The sequence below is a fragment of the Phyllopteryx taeniolatus genome, chromosome 18, assembly GCF_024500385.1.
Source record: "Phyllopteryx taeniolatus isolate TA_2022b chromosome 18, UOR_Ptae_1.2, whole genome shotgun sequence".
Taxonomy (NCBI): Eukaryota; Metazoa; Chordata; class Actinopteri; order Syngnathiformes; family Syngnathidae; genus Phyllopteryx; species Phyllopteryx taeniolatus.
This window is the reverse complement of record NC_084519.1, coordinates 3,860,081-3,883,060: the sequence shown is the minus strand read 5'-3', so window position 1 is coordinate 3,883,060 and position 22,980 is coordinate 3,860,081. Positions and strand designations below refer to the sequence as shown.

Here is a 22,980-nt window from a genome sequence, read left to right as displayed (position 1 = left end):
CCTACCGCCCATATCCCAAAAACATGCGAGGTAGGTAAATTTAAACTCTATATTGCCTGTAGGTTGTGAATGTGAATGGTTATTTGTTTATATATGCCCTGCGGTTGGCCGGCGACCCGCTCAGGGTGTACCCCGGCTCTAGACCGAAAATAGCTGGTATAGGCTCCAGGACGCCCGCGACCCTGGTGAGGATAAGTGGTACGGATAATGGATGGTGGATTTTCTTTTGATATCTCATCTGAATATTTTGTACATATTGCTGCAGTATATTTTCCATGGGCAAGTTTGAACTGGATAATGATTTTTCTGAACTTTTGACGAGAGGGTTGTGTAATTCGTTAAGTTTATGCCTGGATCAGACTACAAGATTTCAGCCCTGTTATTGGCCTGATTTTTCTATTGTGAACGATTTTCTAGATCGGGCCAAACATATTTTGTCAGGAACCACAAAACTTCTTGTGTGACATAATCCATGATCAACGATAACTCTACGATGCTAAAATGAAAAGTCTGGCATTTTTTATTTTTGGGATATCTTTCGTGTAAGGTGACATATCAACAAGAACCCTCCATCATAGCACCTTGACGTCAACCAATAGGATTGCATCTTGCAATCCTATGCGCACAAACCAATGTTTACCGAAACCTTAGAGAATGAATTGTCAAAACGCTGGGATAATGTTTACATACAAACATTGCCCCAATCAAAACTAGCGCCATAGTAATGGTTGTATTGGTATCAGGGTGTACCCCGCCTCCTGCCTGATGATTGCTGGGATTGGCTCCAGCACTCCCTTGTGAGGATAAGCGGCTCAGAAAATGGATGGATGGACCAAACTCCAGGGGGGAAACAAAGCCTTGGGCAAGTTGTGTTGACCATCCCAACACGAGAGGTTAGCAACGAAGCAAATTTTGTAATGCAGTTACAGTACTGTATATGGGTTGTGTACAATGCAAATAATATTGCCACGGCACAAGGGAATCTGGTTATGACTAATGTAAATAAACGTGAAGAGTTACCTGTGTTGGGGAGGTAGGCTCCAAGCGATAAAGGCCAAATGGTCGGCTGAGAGGTCTCTTGTCAAAATACGGCAGATCACATGCCTACAGGGAAAAGAAATACCAAACTATAATTTGAGAAGTAAAACATTCCAAATCTGTGGTGTAACCACAGTACAGGTTCAAGAATGCAGATCAATACTAATTTCCATCCCCTAGTTTCCAGATGTAAAAACAAACGAACAAATCAATCAATATTTACCAACAATTAAGACTTCAGCAAATATTCAGTCAAACAGTAGATCAGTTCCTACATGGTCTTTCAGTTCATATTTTTGTTTTATTTGTGAGTTGGGCTTAACTGAATTCGATAAATACAATACTGTTTAGTCTAATGACCGTCAATGACTAGCGGGTCCATAAAAAAATGTGCCCTCATTGTCGGAGATAAAGGATGCTGCTGTACCTGGTCTGTAAAATCGCTCCCATCAACGTCGTCGCTGTTGGAGTGTCCCCCTGGACTTTGCACATCTATCCCATGACTCTCCAGGATTGTGGCTTCTTGGAGGAAAAGGACAGAGTGTGACATTTATGATTGATCACTGATCATTCGTGAATCACATTACAAACTGTTGTGCAGTCATGATTCACCACTTGGGAGACTTCTGCAGTGGGTATAAAATGTAGTGGGCAGCAAAACAACTCAAAACAACATATAGGTAGGCTCATGAGCACTTGTTGGATGTTGAAAATCCAGCAACTCAAGTTGAGTCAGAAAATAATCAACTTTATTGGACAGGTACCGTAATTTCTCGTGTATAATCCCCCAAAAATGTCAAAAATCAATGGTGTGCATTATACATAGGTATAGGGGAAAATGAAAAAACTTTCCCATTTTATAAATGTATGCCGCTATCTAGAGGTTATGAAAAAGCGGTACACTTTCATTCTAATATGCCAGCGCCACCTCGAGGCTATGAAAAAGGTGTAGCCTACACTTTCATTCCAATATGACAGGGGTACGTATGACTGCATATATGTACCGTTGTGCTCCTAAGTTTACATACCCTGGCAGAATTTGTGAATTTTTTTTTTTTTTTTTTAATATAAATACGACTGATGACTGAACAACAACCATCATTAATTTCTTTATGGTTGTATTTTGTTTGGTGATAATGCTTATCTGAAATGCTTGACAGTTTAATTTCAATCCTATTAAAATAAAACTAAATGTGTTGTGCCTGGCCGTTCATGTTTTCTTTAAACAATTCTACACATCTTAGAAATTCTGTATTACGTATTCAAATAAAGTGCTATACTTCAGAATAATTATTTGAAAAAAAACTAACAAAATAATACTTCATGTTTTGATTATAGGTAGAAGCAAAATCATGCATTGTAAAAACAAATTACACATGGGTAGAAGGGTTTTCCAGAATTTTGAGGTCGACTTTGGGTGCGCATTATACACGAGAAATTTCGGTATGCTAAAACACAAGGAGCTTGTCTTTGCTAGTTGGAGCCTTTCTATTATCACACCAAAAAAGCCACGATAATGAATATATATTCATATACATTAACACCAATGTTCAAAGTTCGGAGAGTCATTAAGAAATAAGTCTAGCCCATTTGACAGCATGGGTGCCAGTGTGTGTATGCAAGCCTTTTACAGTACCAAAGGTCACACTTTATGCTAATGACTAACTATGGACCATCTGTGCCAACACAAAAACATCCATTCATACATTTTCTATACCACTGGGCCTCATTAGGGTTGAAGGTGAGCTGGAGCCTATCCCAGCTGACTTTGGGCAAGAGGCTGTGTTTACCCTGGACTGGTCCCCAATCAATCACAGGGCACATGACAAACAATCATTCACACCTACGTACAATTTGGAATGTGGGAGGAAGCTGGAGTACCTGCAGAAAACCCACGCAAGCAAAGGGAAAACAAGTGAATGCCACACAAGGAGGCCTCAGCTCTGATTCGAACCCCCAACCTTAGAATTGTGAGGCAGATGTGCTAACATGCTGTCTCAACTCGAAAACAAATGAGCCTACTACTTACTGGAAAAACACACCTATTCACGCTTACCTGCAGATTTGGACACACAAAAATAATTTTTTTTGTCTGTTATTTTCACGCAGCCATTGTTAAGATACATAGAATATAATTTTGTTTTAAAAATGCACCTGAAGGTCGAGGAATTTGTAACCTATAAAAATACCAATTACTATTTTCCTATTTTCCATTTTATTACATTTTGGACTTAGTCATAAATTGATACTCTCATTTCTTAAATACATATCGCAAATGCCTATCTTTAATTTGGGACTTACTGTACCTTGGATTGAGCAACTAGCCGTTATCAATTAATACGCTGTTAACTTCCATCTGTGTCGATAGCATAGATCATCTTGAGAAGTTTAACATCCTGCTTTCATTTGCTTTAACCCCACAAGGATCCTCGCCAGCCTGTCGAATCTTCCATCCCACCGATGTTCATTGTCAAGCGAGCCGGCTATCAACTGGTGGCCAACACTAGCTACTCGTCCACGAGCATGGCTCACCCAACATACTAAACATTTGAATTACCAATTGTTCAAAGTCCCTGGATCCCATGAAAGGCACAAAAAAATTTTTAGGGCAGTGTACTAGTCACATTTTGTTCCCCGCTATTCACGGCATCTTGATACAAAAAATATACAGCTATAATACAAAATTATGGTAATGAGAAAGCAGAATGACAAAAAAGGCTTACATATTCGTATACATATGTGGCCGGCCGGGGGGGATGGGAGTCAGCTAACCATTGACCAACCATTATGTCATGAAACTGGGTTAAAATGAAAAAATGTGACGTAAATGTTTAATGTGCAGTGATTTAAACAAACTTTGTTCTCTCAAAAAGATACATTACCAATGTTAGCTCGTCTCTTTATCTCTTTGCGGCGGTTCGCAAACCAGTTGTAAACTTTGAGGGAGGTGACCCTCTCCAAATCAGATAGCTTCTTCCCTGAAAAAGATCACAGAGGTCTCATTCCATCGACTCAATGCAATGCAAAGTCTACCTTCCCCCTCCTTTCATCAATCAACTAAAAGCTGATAGCATCACAGTCTCTCATCCTAATTTTACTCACTCCCTCATTGATTTTGTTTCATTTGGGCAACTGCATCAAAGTAAAAGTATTCAGACCCCCTTATATTTTTCACTCTTTGTTATACAAGAAGTCCTCGAGTTACGACGTACTCGACCTACGACGTTTCGACTTTACGACGTCCGCCATTTTGTCACCAGCACCATAGTGTTTCTGCTTAGCTCGTGCATAGTGCTTGTCTGTGTTTGTGCACCGGGACTATCTTTGCCTTTTTCGCCCTCCTTTTTTCATACTCTCAGCAGTAATGGTAAGTACAGCATCTTGTTTTTTTTATTTTAATGTATTTTAGTTTCTTTATACAACGTGTTAACCTTTCCTGCTACGGTCACCTGACCGCGGTCGGGAGACACGGGTTAACTCCCTTCTCTCGTTGCACAGCTGAGCTGGGTGGCGGCAACAATAAAGGCACGAAGCACCAATTTGCTGCTTTAATGGCTTTATTAGCTCCTCTGCACATTCAACGTCAACGCGTCCTCCGCTAATCGCTACTCTTCCCCGGTCGCCGTCACTACACTTGCCACTGAACACACTCGCACCTGTGCGCACTCCTTCCTCCTTCGCAGTCCCGTCTCACTCACACATCGACGCACACGCCCACACACACTGAGCTTGCTGTCACAATCACGTGGGACAATACCCGTAACAGAAGTATTTCGACTTTAACAGTGAAATCCGACTTACGCGGAAATTTGGGTTACATCGCCAGCGTAGGAACGGAACTCGTTCGTAAATCGAGGACTTCCTGTATTGCAGCCATTTGCTAAAATAATTTAAATTCATTTTTTTCCTCATTAAATTTACACACAGCACCCCATAGACAGGAAAAAAAGCGGAATTGTTGAAATTTTTGCAAATTTCTTAAAAAAGAAAAACTGAAATATCACACAGCCATAAGTCTTCAGACCCTTTGCTTTGACACTCATTTAACTTGGGTGCTGTCCATTTCTTCTGATCATCCTTGAAATGGTTGTACACCTTCATTTGAGTTCAGCTGTGTTTGATTATACTGATTGGACCCACACACACCTGTCTATATAAGAATTTATATAGGCACAGATCTGGCCAAGATTGCAAAAAATTTCTGCTGCACTTAAGGTTCCTAAGAGCACAGTGGCCTCCATAAATCCTTAAATGGAAAACGTTTGGGACGACCAGAACCCTTCCTAGAGCTGGCCGTCCGGCCAAACTGAGCAATTGGGGGAGAAGAGCCTTGGTGAGAGAGGTAAAGAAGAACCCAAAGATCACTGTGGCTGAGCTCCAGAGATGCAGCCGGGAGATGGGAAAAAGTTATAGAAAGTCAACCATCACTGCAGCCCTCCACCAGGCGGGGCTTTATGGCAGAGTGGCCCGACGGAAGCCTCTCCTCAGTGCAAGACACATGAAAGCCTGCATGGAGTTTGCTAAAAAACACCAGAAGGACTCCAAGATGGTGAGTAATAAGATTCTCTGGTCTGATGAGACGAAGATAGAAATTAAGGCCAAAAGGTTCTAAGTGGCATGTGTGGAGGAAATCAGGCACTGTTCATCACCTGTCCAATACAGTCCCAACAGTGAAGCGTGGTGGTGGTAGCATCATGCTGTGGGGGTGTTTTTCAGCTGCAGGGACAGGGACACTGGTTGCAATCGAAGGAAAGATTAATGCGGCCAAGTACAAGGATATCCTGGATGAAAACCTTCTCCAGAGGGCTCAGGACCTCAGACTGGGCTGAAGGTTCACCTTCCAACAAGACAATGACCTTAAGCACACAGCTAAAATACTGAAGGAGTGGCTTCAGAACAACTCCGTGACTGTTCTTGAATGGCCCAGAGAGCCCTAACTTAAAACCAATTGAGCATCTCTGCAGACCTTAAAATGGCTGTCCACCAACGTTCACCATCCAACCTGACAGAACTGGAGAGAATCTGCAAGGAGGAATGGCAGAGCATCCCCAAATCCAGGTGTGAAAAACTTGTTGCATCATTCCCAAAAAGACTCATGGCTGTATTAGCTCAGAAGGGTGCTTCTACTCAATACTGAGCAAAGGGTCTGAATACTTATGGCTGTGTGATATTTCAGTTTTTCTTTTTTAATAAATCTGCAAAAAAAGAACTTAAATGATTTCAGCAAATGGCTGCAATATAACAAAGAATGAAAAATTGAAGGGGGTCTGAATACTTTCCGTACCCCCACAATGTGCATAGTAAAAAGCTTGGCTTTCTAACTTGAATTAGCTATCATAATACATCGTAAGACAAATGACTGTTTATCTTCGTTCTTTGTGCAGTTCATTGCAAATAAGCTTGCTTTGCACTTTGTAATTATTTGTTTGTATGATTTATACTTTTTATTTGTGAAATATAACTTTGTCACTCCATCCTCTTTTGCTAATTTGATTTAAACTTTCCTTATTTTGTTACATTTGTTTATAAAGTGTATATATTGAAAAGCAAATGTTAAATAGAAAACAAATTACATTTTACTATTGAACAAATTATTTATTACCACATAAACACAAAAGTACTGAAAATTGGCACTGTTGAGTACTGCTATTGATTCCCAGGTACAGGGAATTGGTACTGTACCAGTTCAAATGTGAAAGGTACACATCCCTATGTGGTGCACAAATTTACAGTTCCTGTGGTTTACCTGGTTTCTGAATAACAGCATTGCAGGCGTTGGCGATTTCCTCCCTTTTGGCCTCATCCGGGTACTGGTTGTCATTGAAGTAGCTATAAATCCCACAAGAATCAGGCTGAATTAATCATTTTACACACGGACGAAGACAATCAAGTAGTCTGTTTGTAAGTTCTTAGCCAATGTTCTTTGTGAAGACCAGTGAGTGTTGTGAAACAATTCATTTGTCGTCGATCCACAACTCTTAAAAGTTTTAACTCTCGTCTCCTCACCTCTCCATCACGGCCAGACACTCTTTCCTCCAAGTGAAGCGGCTTCCCCGCCGAAGTCGGAAAGTTCCCGGGGCAGTGGCCAGTGGAGGAGGAGTTTGCCTCCACTCCATCTCCTCCAGAGGCAACGGTGCTGGCCGCATGTTTAGAGTGGCACCTGTGTCGAGAAGAAGCACAGTCACTGAAGAGTCAATGTACAACCACACTACAAGCAACACTGCTCTCAATCGCCAACTGTTTATATACAATTTGTTTTCCTTATTAATGTACACACAGCTACCCATATTGACAGAAGAAAACTGAATTGTTTGAAATTTTTGCAGATTTATTAAAAAAGAAAAACTGAAATATCACACAGCCATAAGTATTCAGACCCTTTGTTGTGACACTCATATTTAACTCTGCTGTCCATTTCTTCTGATCATCCTTGAGATGGTTCTACACCTTCATTGGAGTCCAGCTGTTTGATTATAGTGACTGGACTTGATTAGGAAAGCCACACACCTGTCTATATAAGGCCTTACAGCTCACAGTGCATGTCCACGCAAATGAGAATCATGAGGTCAAAGGAACTGCCTGAAGAGCTCAGAGACAGAATTGTGGCAAGGCACAGATCTGGCCGAGGTCACAAAAAAATTTCTGCTGCACTTAAGGTTCCTAAGAGCACAGTGGCCTCCATAATCCTGAAATGGAAGACGTTTGGGACGACCAGAACCCTTCCTAGAGCTGGCCGTCTGGCCAAACTGACCAATCTGGGGAGAAGAGCCTTGGTGAGAGAGGTAAAGAAGAACCCAAAGATCACTGTGGCTGAGCTCCAGAGATGCAGTCGGGAGATGGGAAAAAGTTATAGAAAGTCAACCATCACTGCAGCCTTCCACCAGTTGGGGCTTTATGGCAGAGTGGCTCAATGGAAGCCTCTCCTTAGTGCAAGACACATGAAAGCCGGCATGGAGTTGGCTCAAAAAAACACCTGAAGGACTCCAAGATGGTGAGAAATAAGATTCTCTGGTCTGATGAGACCAAGATAGAACTTTTTGGCCTTAATTTTAAGCGGTACGTGTGGAGAAAACCAGGCACTGCTCATCACCTGTCCAATACAGTCCCAACAGTGAAGCATGGTGGTGGCAGGATCATCCTGTGGGGGTGTGTTTTTCAGCTGCAGGCACAGGACGACTGGTTGCAATCGAAGGAAAGATGAATGCGGCCAAGTACAGGGATATCCTGGACGAAAATTGATTTGGTCATAAAAAACACTTGTGCCTCAGCCAAAATAAACACATACCACAAGAAAGACTCAAAACAAGATATAACCCGATATAAGAAATGTTATATCCCAATATTATATAGCGCACACATGCAGTGGCTAAAAAGTATTTAACACGCCACCATTTTTCACACTAAATATACTTCCAAAGGTGCTATTGACCTGAAAATTATGCCAGATGTTGGGAACAACCCAAGTAATCCACACATACAAAAGTAGAACAAATAAGTTCAGAAATTGTGGGTAACAATGTGAACTGAAATATTGAACACATGAAGGGAGGTGCAAAAAGGAATGGAAAGCCAAGACAACACCTAAAATCCATCAATAATGAAACAGCAATCCAGCCCTGCTTGTGAGGAGGAATGGGCCCAAATTACACCAGAGCAATGCATGCGACTAGTTTCTCCATATAGGAGGTGTCCTGAAGCTGTCATTGCAAACAAAAGCTTTTGTACAAAGTACCGTATTTTCACGACCATAAAGCGCACTTAAAAGTCTTATATTTTCTCCAAAATGGACGGGGCGCCTTATAATACGGCGCGCCTTATGTGTGCACAGAGTTCCAAAATTTGTAAATGTTGTTGTGTGACTTTGATGAGCGCTCCGCTTGACTGACTGGGAGCATTTCCTGCCGACACGCTGCTGATATAGAGGAAAGGCGGACGTGACTGAGGACAGCATGTGGACGGTAACGGGGGAAGGGTGCGCGTGGAAGAGGACATTAAATAAATCCCAGTTGGCGTGTTCAATACTTTTTCCTTGTGACATTTCACATTATTACACACAACTTAATTTCTGACCTTATTTGTTCTACTTTTTTTGTATGTATGGATTACTTGGGTTGTTCCAAACATCTGGTGAAACTTTGTCAATAGCACCTTTGGAAATATATCTAATGAGGAAAAAAAGGTGACGTGTTAAATACTTATTTCAGCCGCTGTATATGATTTTTCCTTAAAGTTACATTTCCCCATCTACTGTATGACAAATGTAAACAAATATCCAGTGGAAAAAAACAATTCAAACACCTAGGGGTTGTGAAAAAGATTTAATTTCATTCCAATATTATATGTAATGTCTAATGTTACAAATTTATATATTATACTGTAAATTTTCACCGCTCACCCGAGAATCATGACGTTCATATATCTGTGGCTCCCGCATCTGTCTGTTGACGGCATCCGATTTAACGTGTTAGTTTACAAGACGGCAGATTTATTTAATGTGCCCCCACTTCACAAAGCTCATCTCCCAAGTTAAAATAAATGTATATATTAAAAATATATATATTTTTTAAATGTTGCGAAAAAGCTACCGGCCCTGCATGAAAAGTAATCTGCCCCCTTCGTAAATAATGAATTAACTGCGGCTAATCACATTTTTTGGAAAGCTAAGTTCACTTTTACTCAGCACACCCAAGCCTGATTATCTGCAGACCTGTTCCATCAAGAAATAACTTAAATAGAACCTGTCTGACAAAATAAAAGTCGGCGAAAATATCTCAAAAAGTTGCAGCAAAATGGCAAGAAAGGATGAGAAATATAGTAATTGACATCTATCAGTCTGGAAAGGGTTACAAAGCCATTTCTAAAGCTTTAGGACTCCAGCGAACCACAGTGAGAGTCATATCCACAAATGGAGAAAAAAAATGGAACAGTGGTGAACCTTCTCAGGAATGGCTGGCCTATAATAATTATCCCCTAAGAACACAGCACCAACCCTTCCAGGAGGTCACAAAGGAAAACGGGACAACATCTAACGAACTGCTGACCTCCCTTGCTTCAATTAAAGTCGATGTTCATGACTCAACAATAAGGAAGAGACTGAGCAAAACAAAAGAAGAACAGAACCCAAGCTGCTTGAGGTCCAGTGTGATATAGCCACAGTCAGTCATGATCATGGGTGTAATGTCCAGTGCCTGTCTTGGTAAACTCTGCTTTCTTAAATCCAAGGTCACCGCAACAGTCTACCAGAATGTTTTCGAGGACTTCATGATTCCTTCTGTTGAGAATCTGTATGGAGATGCAGATTTCATCTTCCAGCAGGACGTGGCCCCTGCCCATACCGCCAGAAGCACCAAAACCTGGTTTGATGCCCATGCCATTACAATGCTTGACTGGCTAGCCATTGAGAATCTAAGGGGTATTATCAAGACGAAAATGAGGGGCACCAAACCCAAAAACAAAGAACTGACAGCAAGCATCAAGGAAATCTGGGCTTCCATAACTCCCAGGCAATGCCACGGGCTGATTGTCTCAATCCCACAGCACATCGAGGCAGTGATTAAAGCAAAGGGATTCCCAACCAAGTAGTGAAGATTAACATCTCATTTTGAAAGTACCCTATTTTGATTAATTTAATGTGACCCTAATTTCTGTCTCTTTTTTTTCTACAAAAACTGAGAAGTAAATGGTTATTTCTTCATAGTATTCTATTTTTTTGAATTCCTGATTTCGTGGGGTTTTATGAACTGGAAGCCCAAATTATTTAAAAATAAACAAATACTTGAAATTGTTTAAATTGTGGGCCCTGAATCTATAGTCTATGAAAGTTTAACTTTTTTAATGGAATTATGGAAATAAATAAACCTTTCCATGATATTCCATGATATATTTTGGAAAGGGTCTGTATATATGAAAAAGTATTGGCCCCATTCTCACCTTGGGAGTCCATAGCGTTGGATGAATAAAGTCAGTTTAATAGTTGGTGTATAGTCTACTGGGTGTTGTCGCCAGCGTTTTTTTTTTTTTTTTAATTATCAGTACAGAGATGCTAGCAGGCACCTAGAGGAGCTAGCCCCAAGGGCTAGCAGCAGGAGCTAGGTAGCTTGTCTTATCTAAAAATGCAGAGTAGCGACCCAAGAAGGAATGAATTCTGAGTGAAACAACTTAAAGGTAGCCATCTGGAGACCGCGTTGTGGTGGAAAGTAAGCTGTCATTTACCATCTATACAGTATAGGAAAAAAGTCGAGATTCATGTGACATCGCCCTGACGTAGTGTCGTGGCCGTGACCTGGAAGTCCATCGACCAGCTGTCATGATTCTAAGGTGAGCTGTGAATATGTAGCGTATTATATATGTATTTAAAACTTTACATATCATATTGGAATCAAAGTACTGTGGTGACCACGGGTTGACATAATTCCCCTACGGAACTAAGGGCCGTTTAATGTGTTCCACAAGTTAGCTTTTGGTATGCTGGACTACGTCTGACTGACTTTTGTGTTTTCTTTCGAATGCGTTCTTCTACTCAACATTTTTTAGAATATATTCTCGCAATTTATTTTTTTTTACTTGGTAATGTGCTCTGTGAAGTGTCAGTACAAGAAATAAAACTGCAGTCTAGTAAACTACCTATATGACGCTAAATTGGATGCCATCAACAGACGTACGTGGGACCAACATAGATATGAAAGGTGGCACCCGCGTGGACGTCATGATTATTGGCTGAGCTGCGAAAATGTACCGTATTATAGAAAATATATCCATCCATCCATTTTCAACACCGCTTATCCTGGTTAGGGTCGCAGGGCGCTGGAGCCTATCCCAGCTGACTTCGGGCGAAAGGCAGACTACACCCTGAACTGGTCGCCAGTCAGTCGCAGGGCACATATAGACACGGACAACCATTCGCACTCACATTCATACCGTCACTGAGTGGGAACTGAACCCACGCTGCCCGCACCAAAGTCAGGCGGGTGTACCACTACACTATCAGTGACGTATAGAAAATATATATTATATAAAAATGTGTAACATTGGAATGAAAATACACTTTTTTCACAACCCCTAGGTACTGGTATACATTTATACTATGTGAAAGATGTTTTAAATTATCCATGTATAATGCGCTCTCCGACAGTTAAATTTTTGAGAAGGAAAAATGTTCATTATGCAAGAGAAATTACGATGTATGCTATTGCATTTTGTGCATGGACACAGAACACAAATGTGCATAGCAGAGCACAAATCCACTGAGCTACGCACAACAGACTGCAAACCAAACCTTTAATGAAATGGTATTCAAACCACACATTCTTATTAAACCTCAGTCACTGGCAGCCCTCCCAGTTGAAATGCAAATTTGACATAAAATTTAGTTATCAATGGCAGTGAATGAGTTACAATCTGAATAGTGCTGACAGTTGGTATCTAAAATAAAGAACACAGAAAACATGAATGCAAAGCAAAACTATAACTGCAACCACACTATTAGCATCCAGCTAAAAGCTGGGAAACATTTACAGAGTCACAACCCAACACAACTGGCTAACTCTTCAACAATGCATGCAATCAGCATTAAAGGGCATCAGTTTCCACTGCATCAGTGATGAAAGTGCGTGTGGTACTTGGCTGGGCTCAGTGTGGCCATAAATATCACAAGTAAAGAGCAGGTTACAGCGTTGATGGCGTTGGCAGACCTCCACCAAGGGGCATGCCGCAGAGGACAAGGCGTGGGATGCCTGCTGCCTGTCTATCGGTTGATACAGCACATTTACACTGGAGATGCAAAATCATCAGCATGTGGTTTGTTGAAGCATGCACATAAAAGTGTGCTTTGGTTGGGTGTGTACTAATGTCGAGCTGGGTGTTGTCGGCATAGAGTTGAAACATCAGTCCATGTTGGCGGATAATTTGACCCAAGATTGCCCAGGACCACATGGACTAATGCTGCTTTTCCACGGCAAGGTTCCAGCGTACACCATATTCACCTCCTTTTAGGGTGGACAGTTTTCCATTTCAAAATAGTGCAGCAGGAAATCACAACAACAAAGGTCTCCTGGATTTACTTCTCGTCACGTGGTTGTTGGCCAAAGTAAGGAGACATATTTAACGAGAGAGGAAAGCGGTTTAATTTACCTATACGGCATCACCTCGGAACCCTCAATAAAAACATGTAATTTTCTGTTAGCATGCTACCTCCTGGTTCATGAACATTGACAGGCTACTGTTTTACTATGTCAAAATGACTGCTGTGAAAAAATCTAAAAGAGCAAAAGAGCACAGGTGCCTTTTGAAGTTTGAAGTCTTGGGACTGCTGACAAAACAACCAGAGCAATAAATAAAGGTGGTAATGTTAGTTTAGTTCTGGAGACTTAAATCAAGTTCTTGTATTTTGTCATACGCTCTTAAACCACAATAAACCTAAATCGACCTAGCTGTTGCCTTGACACGTTTCAAAATTACAGATGCATCTGCTTTAGAAACGCAGCATTCCACCAATGATTTCAGAATGCTCATTTGAATCTTCAAATGAGCATTCTGAAACACTTGAGTATTTCAATAACTCTTTAAGAAGAAACTGCAGGCAGCATATGTATAATTTTTTATTTTTATTTTTTTTATTTTTTTTTTTTAAGAACAGCTCTGATCTTTACATTCAAAGTAGAAATTCAACGGATTCTCTGCATTTGGTCTGTCAGAGTAAAATGTTTATCTGTACCTGGAGTGGTTTTCTCCAGCGTGTACCAGCGGTAAAAGGCCCTCTTCTTCTGCTCACTCAAGTCAGAGCCATGCTGGAGCAGCCAATGGGAGATTCTGCTCTGGCTGATGCCTGGAAGGCAGCCAGACATCAAATTAGTGATTGTTTTACATCAAGCCTTGACACAGTTTGCAGACAAATCCCTTGAAAAAAGATTTACAGACAAAAGGGCAAACGAGAGAAAAATGCACTCATCGTTGAAATTTAGCTCCTTGCATCACTACTGTACTGTTGGGTTTCATATAACCCACCTCCACTTCAAAGTGCCTGAAGGAGCTACTGTGGTTGATCTCATCATCCCTTTTACTCCTAAGAATAGTGCTTCACTATGGCCACACCTTAATGAACCGATTTTGAATTTCAACTGACAACTTAAACAGCCATTTTGTCACAGTGAAACACACACAAATGTGGTAGCAGCACAGGTACAGTGCCGTGAAAAAGTATTGGCCTCCTCCCCAAATTCTTATATTTTTGCATAGTTTCCCCACTTTGTTTAGGATCATCAAACAAGTGTAAATGGACAAATATAAACCAAGTTAACTTAAAATGTTTTTAAATGGTGATTTCATTTATTAAAGAAACATAACTAAACTTGTTGAAAGAATAAAAAACTCTTTCATACCGAACACTATTATAAAAGGAGTGAATAAGAGCCAGAGGGTGGGGGTGATAAATCAAAATTATTATTGGTCTGGGTTATCTTGATCTTGGAGCAGATAAACACTGGTAACAGGGAAAACTTAAGGCTGCAAATATTAAATTCCCTAGGGAAAATTCTGTTAACGATAAATTGATAAATTGTTTGTTTTACATAATTTTGACATTTCTAAATTTATTTTTATCAAAAACGTTTCATTGTCCCTTAATGAACTAATACATAATTACATTATAATAATTGTGTATTTAAAGATCTTACTAAGGAAAAAACTAAACAAAGGCAGAACATGAAGCCAGATGCTCAGCGGTAAATCTCTTTACATTCCATGCCAAATGTGACCAAATGAAACTACTACAACCTACTGACTCTTGTTGAGAACATGCCAACCTGTGACAGCAGCCCAGTGACAGTCAGTCAAACAGCTGAAAAGAGCAACTCTAAAGGTGAGTGGACGCAGACATAATGGAATGCTTCTCCTCTGTGGGGATCTGCACTACATTCCCTTCCTATCAGTATGTTTATTATGCGAATATGGCAATGCAATTAAGGTGAGCATTTGACAATATTTCCATGGTTGAACATTTGGCAAAATTGATAATTTTTTTCGTAATATGATTTTAAATGGAATGGGATAATGTCCCACCAAAACCAGTATGTTGAAGAGTAGATTAATGCTGACCGGAGAAGTTGTCTCATAGAAGAGGTCTTTGCAGATGTAGCTTAAGGCCCGGTACACAATTGGGCTCTTTTTGTCCCGATTTTGCCCTTCCTGCCCAAGGACATCAAATGCCAGATTATCTAATGTCTTATAAGATTATCCTTAGGACTGAGGTGTGTTATATATTTACGACCAAAAATCTTCACGTGGGGGGGAAGCGGACCGCTCCCCGAGTTACGATGCCGTGAATTGTGATGTGGAACAGAATGTAGCCAATCAAGAAGTGGCCTGACTCAGGAACAAGGAAACCTAAATAAATAAAAACAAATATGTCTCACCCGATGTCGTTTTTTTGGTATAAAAGTGGGTACCCCGGACAGCAAGTATTTTACAATGCAAGTCTTTTTTTGACGACATTGCAATTTTACAAGGCTCTCTGCTCCGGCAACCTTTGGCAAACATTAGTGCATATCCGGAAGGGTTTTTCTTCTTCGGTTTTGTTAGATCACCTATGATCACTCCAGATTTCTCCCTCGGAGGACGTGTTCCAAGATCGGCGGTGGAACAGAATATTTATGCGTGTGGTCTTGTGTGTTCAGGGTATTGAAGCACACAATAAACAATACGACCAAAACTGTTAAAGGAATACATTGGCCATTACACTGAAAATTTAATTTCCATCATTCAATTAAACAGTGTGCATACAAATAATCCAGAAAAAAAATCTATGGCACATGATGACCTGAAAAAAGCCAAATTAGTATCAAAATAATAACGTTACCTCGTATAGCGACATTTTGACAGTCAAATGATCACTGTGACGCCACCCGTGTGTAAACATGACAGCGGTCGTTATTTTTCAATTGCTATTTTGATTCTTAATACAAAATGCGTTGTTGCATTGCCAAGTATTGCCATAATTTGGACAGCAACAATACTAATCATGTCAGGTTTCACCTTCTTCCTTCTTAAACAAAAATAAATAAATAAAATCTACAGCGGCAGTCGAAATGCGGCTGGCCAGAGCCACCAAAAGATAACCAATCCCGCGTGTACAGTGTTTAAGTACCCTGAAGATTTCAGTGAGTGTGATGCTGTACAAAATGGGCTACCTGACGCTCCCGGCCCTAAATAAGGATGCTGTGCCCTCAATCTTCATGTGTGGGGTCTGTAGCAGACAAAAAATATTTTAAGATTTGAAAAATCCTTACGTGTAGCAGGCCTAACTTTCCATGGCTCACGACATGTTGTACCGCGACTTTCATTCATTCCAAGTTGCCTGAAGAAGCGGTTTATCAACAATTAAACACATTTGACAGAATTCTATCAATAAATTACAATATCCATTCCTAGAAGGAGATGGCCCTCTGTTTTTCAGGCATTTTTATAAACACATTCAGTACTGTGAACACTTCCATGTGTATGTCTCTAGATCACAGAGAACATCAAGGAGTAACAATAGCACTGGTTGTAAATCGGCTTTGTCGGTGTGTTTGGTACTCACCGGTGACTTGTGCCACGACTGCCTGAGAGATCCTGCGGTTCCCCAGGAACGCTTTAATCTCCTCTTTCACCATGCTGCTATCCCTCCTGCAAATACCCACAGCATTACTCGGTGCACAAATGCATCATTTAGAACACATTCAGCAACATTAGGCTGGATATGATACTGGTATGTTCCAAAAAATTTTAATAACCATGGAAAGTCCATTTATTTCAATAATTAGTTTCAAAAAGTGAAACTTGTATGTTATATTAGTTCACCAGACACAAAGTGAAATATTTCAAGCCTTTATGTTTCAATTTTGATAATTACAGCAGAAAGAAAAAAATAATACAAATCCAGTATTTCACAAAATTAGAATTATTTCATGTGACCAACAAAAAAAGGATCTTAAAACACAGAAATGTTGGCCTTCTGAAAAGTGTATTAAAGTAATATCCCCTCAGTACTTTGTTGAGCCTCCGTTTTCATTAATTACAGCATCAAGGCGGCGTGGCATGGCGGTGATCAGCCCTTGGCATAGTTCAGGTGTTATTGTAGCCCAAGTTGCTTTAATATTGGCCTTTAAATCGTCTTCATTTCGGGGTTTCTGTTCCCTCAATCTCCTCTTTATAATACCCCATACATTTTCAATGGGGTTGAAGTCAGGAGAATTTGCTGGCCAATCAAGTACTGGTATTCCATGGCAATTAAACCAGGTATTGGTAGTTTTGGCTTTGTCGGCAGGTGTCAAATCCTGCTTGAAGATAAAATCATTGTCTCCAAAAAGCTCGTCGGCAGTGGGAAGCATCAAGTGCTCTACAATTTCCTGGTAGACAGCTGTGTAAACTGTGGACTTGATAAAAGACAACGGACCCACACCAGCAAATGATATGGCTCCCCAAACCATTACTGACTGTGGAATCTTCACATTGGACTTTAAGCAGCTTTACTTTTGTGCTTCACCAGTTTTTCCTCCAGACTCTGGGACCTTGACTTCCTAATGAATTTACTTTAATCTGTAAAGAGGACTTGGGACCACTGGGCAACAGACCACTACTTTTTCTCCTTAGCCCAGCACAGATGCTTCTGACGACGTTTTTGGTTCAGGAGTGGCTTGACACATGGAATTCTAAAGATGAAGCCCATGTCATGCAGATGTCTGTATGTGGTGGTTCTTGATGCACTACACAGGCCATTCCTTATGATGCTCCACCAGATTTCTGAATCGCCGTTGCTTGACAATCCTCTCAAGACTGCGGTCATCCCTGTCACTTGTGCACCATTTTCGGCCACATTTCCCCCTTCCTCTTAACACTCTGTTAATGTACTTTGATAGAGCACTCTGTGAGCATCCAGCTTCTTTTTATTATTATTTTTTTTAATTTTATTTTCTTCTGGATTTTTTTTCTCATTTTGTCTCTCATAGGTGAGGTATACCTATGATGAAAATGACAGGCCTCTCTCATCTGTTTAAGTGGGAGAACTTGCACAATTGTTGGCTGACAATACTTTTTTGCCCCACTGTACAATGAGATTGAGATGAGATGCCATGTATAAATGTACCTGCAAAGGCCTAAAATGTTCAAATAATACACAGATACAAATATTGACTTTTTAAAATGTTGAACCATACAAGGACAGGCGATCATTCATGGCTTTTATTTGAATACATTTGAATTTGTGAATGGGCAAAGGGGAGCAGTGGCAGGGTATAGTGTTGGTACTGAGCAAAGCGCAATGGTGAGTGTAGTAAGGAAGTGAAGAAATCGGTCTAAGCAGATTGGAACGGGTGGAGGAAAGTGTGAGGTGTGTCCTGACAGAAGAGTCTCTGCTAGGATGAAGGGCAAAGTTTATAAGACAGTGGTGAGGCCAGCCATGATGTACGGACTAGAGACAGTGGCACTAAGAGACAACAGGAAGCAGAGCTGGAGGTAGCCGAAATAAAGATGTTGAGGTTCGCTCTTGGGACCAGGTTGGATTGGATTATAAATCGGCTCAGAGGGACAGCCAAGGTTAGATGTTTTAGAGACAAAGTTAGAGAGAGCAGACTTCGATGGTTTGGACACATCCAGAGGAGAGATAGTGAGTATACTGGGAGAAGGATGATGAGGATGGAGCTGCCAGGCAAGAGAGGTAGAGGAAGACCAAAGAGAAGGTTGATAGATGTCATGAGGAAAGACGTGAGGGCAGTTGGTGTTGGAGAGGAGGATCCAGGAGATAGGCTTATATGGAAAAGGATGATGCACTGTGGCGACCCCTAACTGAACAAGCTCAAAGGAAAAGAAGAAGACAAGCTTGTATAGTAAACTGTTTTCACACTGTATTCCCAGTAAATTGGAACATCCGAGGTGTAAGACAATTATTCACCTGTCCCTTTCGGACAGAACTCCCTAAAGAAACACATTTTCGCGTCCAAACACACTTTCACAGAGCTGTTGCAGCTTGCCCCAGATAGGTGTCATGACGTCAGCAGCAATTGCTTTCAACACAAAGGGGTGTGGGCAGAGTCTCTAGTGTTCAATTTAGCACTGGTCACAGCACAGGTGGTGACAATCTGTTATACCTCTCAATACTGTATTTGGGCCTCCATCCAGTATCAGTGCCTGACAGCGAGGTGTATTTATATATATATATATATATATATATATATATATATATATATAAATAAATAAATAAAAGAGGGTATTAAAGACAGCTGAGCCAGTGTGTTAAGCGCTCTAGCTTCCCAGGCAGTTGGGGATGCCTTGCTTAAGGTCACATCAGCAGAGCTAAGGAACCAAACTGCTACAAATCAGGCAGTTTTCATACTCTTGGGTCCACAGCAGGAATTTACTGGCTACCCAAGAATGATATTAAAATATGCAGCGTGTCTAAAATATGACTGCTGAATCTCAAGGCTTCACATTGTTATTGAAAAACCATTTAAAAAAAAAAAAAAAAAGAAAAAAAAAGGGTCTTATTCTAGGTGGCATTCTAACAGTATTGGTGCATGTTTTTATGACTCATACATCAGCATTGTAACTCAGAGAAGCACAAAGGCTTTCCAAATCAACATCCTCTGAGCCATGATCATATGATGCAGATTTCCAAAATGTATTTAGCTGAGAATATCGTGTTAGTATGTCTGTACTCAAAGGAGGAAAATATACATACATACAGAGGTGCAGGAAAAGGAGGGTGGTGATTAAATGTGTATAGTGTACCCACCTAATTTTCTGTACAGTACATTTAAACAGGGGTCACAAACATTTTTGAAAAATAACTACTCTTTCAGTACTGATTAATTAAGGGATACCAGTTTGATGCACACTTCTTAACAAGTTATATTCAGCTATGTGAATACACATTTTAATGATGTCCCACTCACAGTAATTAACAATAATTTAACTAGGTAGGAAACAACTAGCTAGGAAATAAATAATATGCAACACTATGAATCTCTCCCCGAAGGCTACTCCTGTGGTCATCAGACTTTGGGGCTACCTGATGCCTGTGGGCACCATGTTGGTAATCTCTGATCTACAACAACAAACAAGGGCATTAATTCAGTGCATAACTTCTCATAATACTACAGATAGTAAATGAAGACATTGCAAATGATGGAGTTTAACCTGATCGTAATCAACATAAAACGCAGATCGAAGCCCTGAGTAGATTTTTTTTTAGCATACTGTACTTCTCAAATACAAAAATGAGTCAGGACTCTTGACATCCAGCTTCAATATCCTCCACACTGGTGGTGTCTTCCAGCACAGCTAAAATTAGAAATGGAAAAAAGCTGCTTGTATTGAAACCAGAGAATCAATGTAGCACAAGTTGCTGTACAAGACTGAGGAAGAGTGGAAAGCAGAAGACAGAGGGAGGGAGGGCGCTAGGTGATTGACTCAAAAAAGGCCAAATTCCCTACAGAGACAAAAATGTGCACTGATAAGTGAGTAAAATCACAAGGGCAACATTGGACCGTTGACTAGCTTGAATCGGTGTGTCACACCCCCGCAGCCCTGTGGAACATAATGCTGGAGGGCCCCATATGTGGGAATGGACTTGAATGCTACTTAACTTCTTGGGCTTTTCATGGAGGACATGGAACTTAATGCAGAGGCAAGGCCAGGGGCAGTGGTTAATGCGGCGAGGACATGTTCAACTTCTGACTGCTCATATGGGGCAGCATGAAGGCATCAGGTTTACAATGGGACGGAAGGGCTAATGTGTAAAGTGCTTACAGGCTGAGGAAAAGGTGGCTAAGGGGAGAATACTGATGGATTGTAATGGCTCTAAGTAACACCCACGCTGCTACTTTGAGCATGTGATTCCAAGCCCTAATGTTATTTGACGTTTTGAGAATTCAATCTTATAAAATTGTCTGAGGTGGGACAGAACAGCTTTTCTTCTTACAACATAAATATTGTGGTGCGTTTCTTTGTAATAAAGTATTTTGACTGTAGGCACAATAAATAACACCTTTATTTCTGACTGTGCTCTTTTTAAGCAAATAATTTGTAACTTTGCAAGGGAAATGATTTTCAGAAAAACTGAACTGATGACATTAAAATCACATTACTTATTCTTTTTTTATTTCAGATTTTCATCCTCAGCCATTATTCACACTGGTAAGCTTAAAGGCCACAGTAAGGAATAGATTCAGATTGTTCAATCAATCACAAACACTTCCACCATTAAAAACAGATCATATTTAAACATTTGGTTGATCACTATGTAGGAGCAAATAAGCGGCATCTTTGTAAGTAGGAGTGCAGAAAAACAAAATATTTTAATAAAGAATCTCGACTGTAAGCCTTGGTGATTTTGAATCAATTCACGATACTCAAAAATTAAATATGAGTGAAAAGTAACTCCCTATTTTTAAGTACTTGTAATTTATTTCTGAACTATAATTCTTACAAGAAATGAACACGAGAAGAAAGTGTATTGCATGGAGTTTTATTTAAAATTCGATATGGGCGCCAGCATTAGCCAGCAGTTTCTCAAGCCGCCTGGGAACCGCATTAACTGATTTCACAAGGAACTCTTGTGGGATGGAAGACATAACTTCTCGTATTCGCCCTTCAAGTTCTTCCAAAGTCGTTGGTTTGGTAGAATAGACTTGCTCTTTTAATCATGGAACAAACACAAAAACAACTGATAAAAAGATTACATATGAATACATTATAAGCATTTTAAAATAGGGAGTTACTTTTAAATCACCCTGTATATATATCAGAATCAGAATCATCTTTATTTGCCAAGTATGTCCAAAACACACAAGGAATTTGTCTCCGGTAGTTGGAGCCGCTCTAGTACAACAGACAGTCAATTTACAGAACACTTTGGAGACATAAAGACATTGACAAAAAACAATTGTGCAAAAAGATGCAGAGTCCTCTAGCACTTAGAGCAGTTCGAATGGCTAATATCGCAATAGTCCGGTGCAATGACCATTGTGCAAAGGGCGCCTGAGACTTCAAGGAGTGTATGCGGTTTAAAATGACGAGTAGTGCGATAATCTGGGACAATGGTTGTGCAAATGTTACAGATACTCCTCAATCAGTGTGCAAATGGAGCAGATGCTACTCTGGCATGAGTGGCCAGTATATGCAAATAGTGCAGCACGGCGAGACAACTACAGTGAGTGCACGAGTAATACATATGTTTGGCCGTGTCACCTCACTGAGTGCTACGCACGTATGCGGCTTCAACCTGTGGGCTGCCATAGAGGAAGCTAATGAGTTAGCAGTGGAGTCTATTAGCAGCGTGGATCAGCAACTGGAGATTTGGTCCGTCACTAAAATCCAAAGTGTGGGCGCACTTTTGATTTGTACAATATCCCAGGGAAAAGAGAGCTTGACATGACCACGATTGGATGCAAGGAGTGCAAAATGCGAATGAGGTACTTGGGAAACACAACAAACGCGCCGGCTCATTTAGCGTAACATCCCTCCGAGCAGCTAAAACAAACTGAAAAGCAGCCAGTGCTTGCAGCTGACCAGAGGACTTTACAACAATGCAGCAAACTACTAGCTAATTCCGCAAAGGCTTTAAATATGTCCAATTCTAATGCCTGCTTTATCATTAAAAAAAAAAAATTGAGCCATAAAGCATGATTGAGAATAAGGGGTTTAGATTTTTGATGAAAACATATGATCCAAGGTATGTCGTACCATCCCGCTCTTATTTTCATGATGAAGTTGTGCCTCAACTTTAAGATGAGAAAGAAAAAATTGAAAGAAGCAATGGTTAATGCCCAACGAGAAGCACATCAATACATATATACTTATACGATATACTTATGACTCCTGGAATTCACAAGCTACCCAGTCTTCTGTCACGTTTACACTTTATTTCAGATGATGGGCAGCTGAAGTCGTGTGTTATGCAAACTCGGGCTA

The 22,980-nt window shown here is 40.5% G+C and overlaps 1 protein-coding gene across 5 annotated transcripts in view; it reads right to left on the bottom strand.

Annotated features, from left to right (window-relative positions):
• The window catches only part of hmbox1b (homeobox containing 1 b), a 43,012-nt gene that overhangs the window by 7,020 nt on the left and 13,012 nt on the right, over nucleotides 1-22,980 (bottom strand). For 3 of the 5 annotated variants that reach the window (XR_009785527.1, XM_061754649.1, XM_061754651.1), the window contains 7 exons: nucleotides 16,613-16,698; nucleotides 13,751-13,861; nucleotides 7,045-7,198; nucleotides 6,785-6,867; nucleotides 3,921-4,016; nucleotides 1,466-1,560; nucleotides 1,021-1,104 (listed from right to left, as the gene is read on the bottom strand). Coding sequence is in view for 4 of the 5 variants with exons in the window: in XM_061754649.1 (XP_061610633.1) it covers nucleotides 1,021-1,104; nucleotides 1,466-1,560; nucleotides 3,921-4,016; nucleotides 6,785-6,867; nucleotides 7,045-7,198; nucleotides 13,751-13,861; nucleotides 16,613-16,698 (709 nt within the window). In the remaining variant the exon portion in view is untranslated. The remainder of the gene's footprint in view (nucleotides 1-1,020; nucleotides 1,105-1,465; nucleotides 1,561-3,920; nucleotides 4,017-6,784; nucleotides 6,868-7,044; nucleotides 7,199-13,750; nucleotides 13,862-16,612; nucleotides 16,699-22,980) is intronic. The other 2 variants (XM_061754650.1, XM_061754652.1) reach the window with 2 other exon arrangements.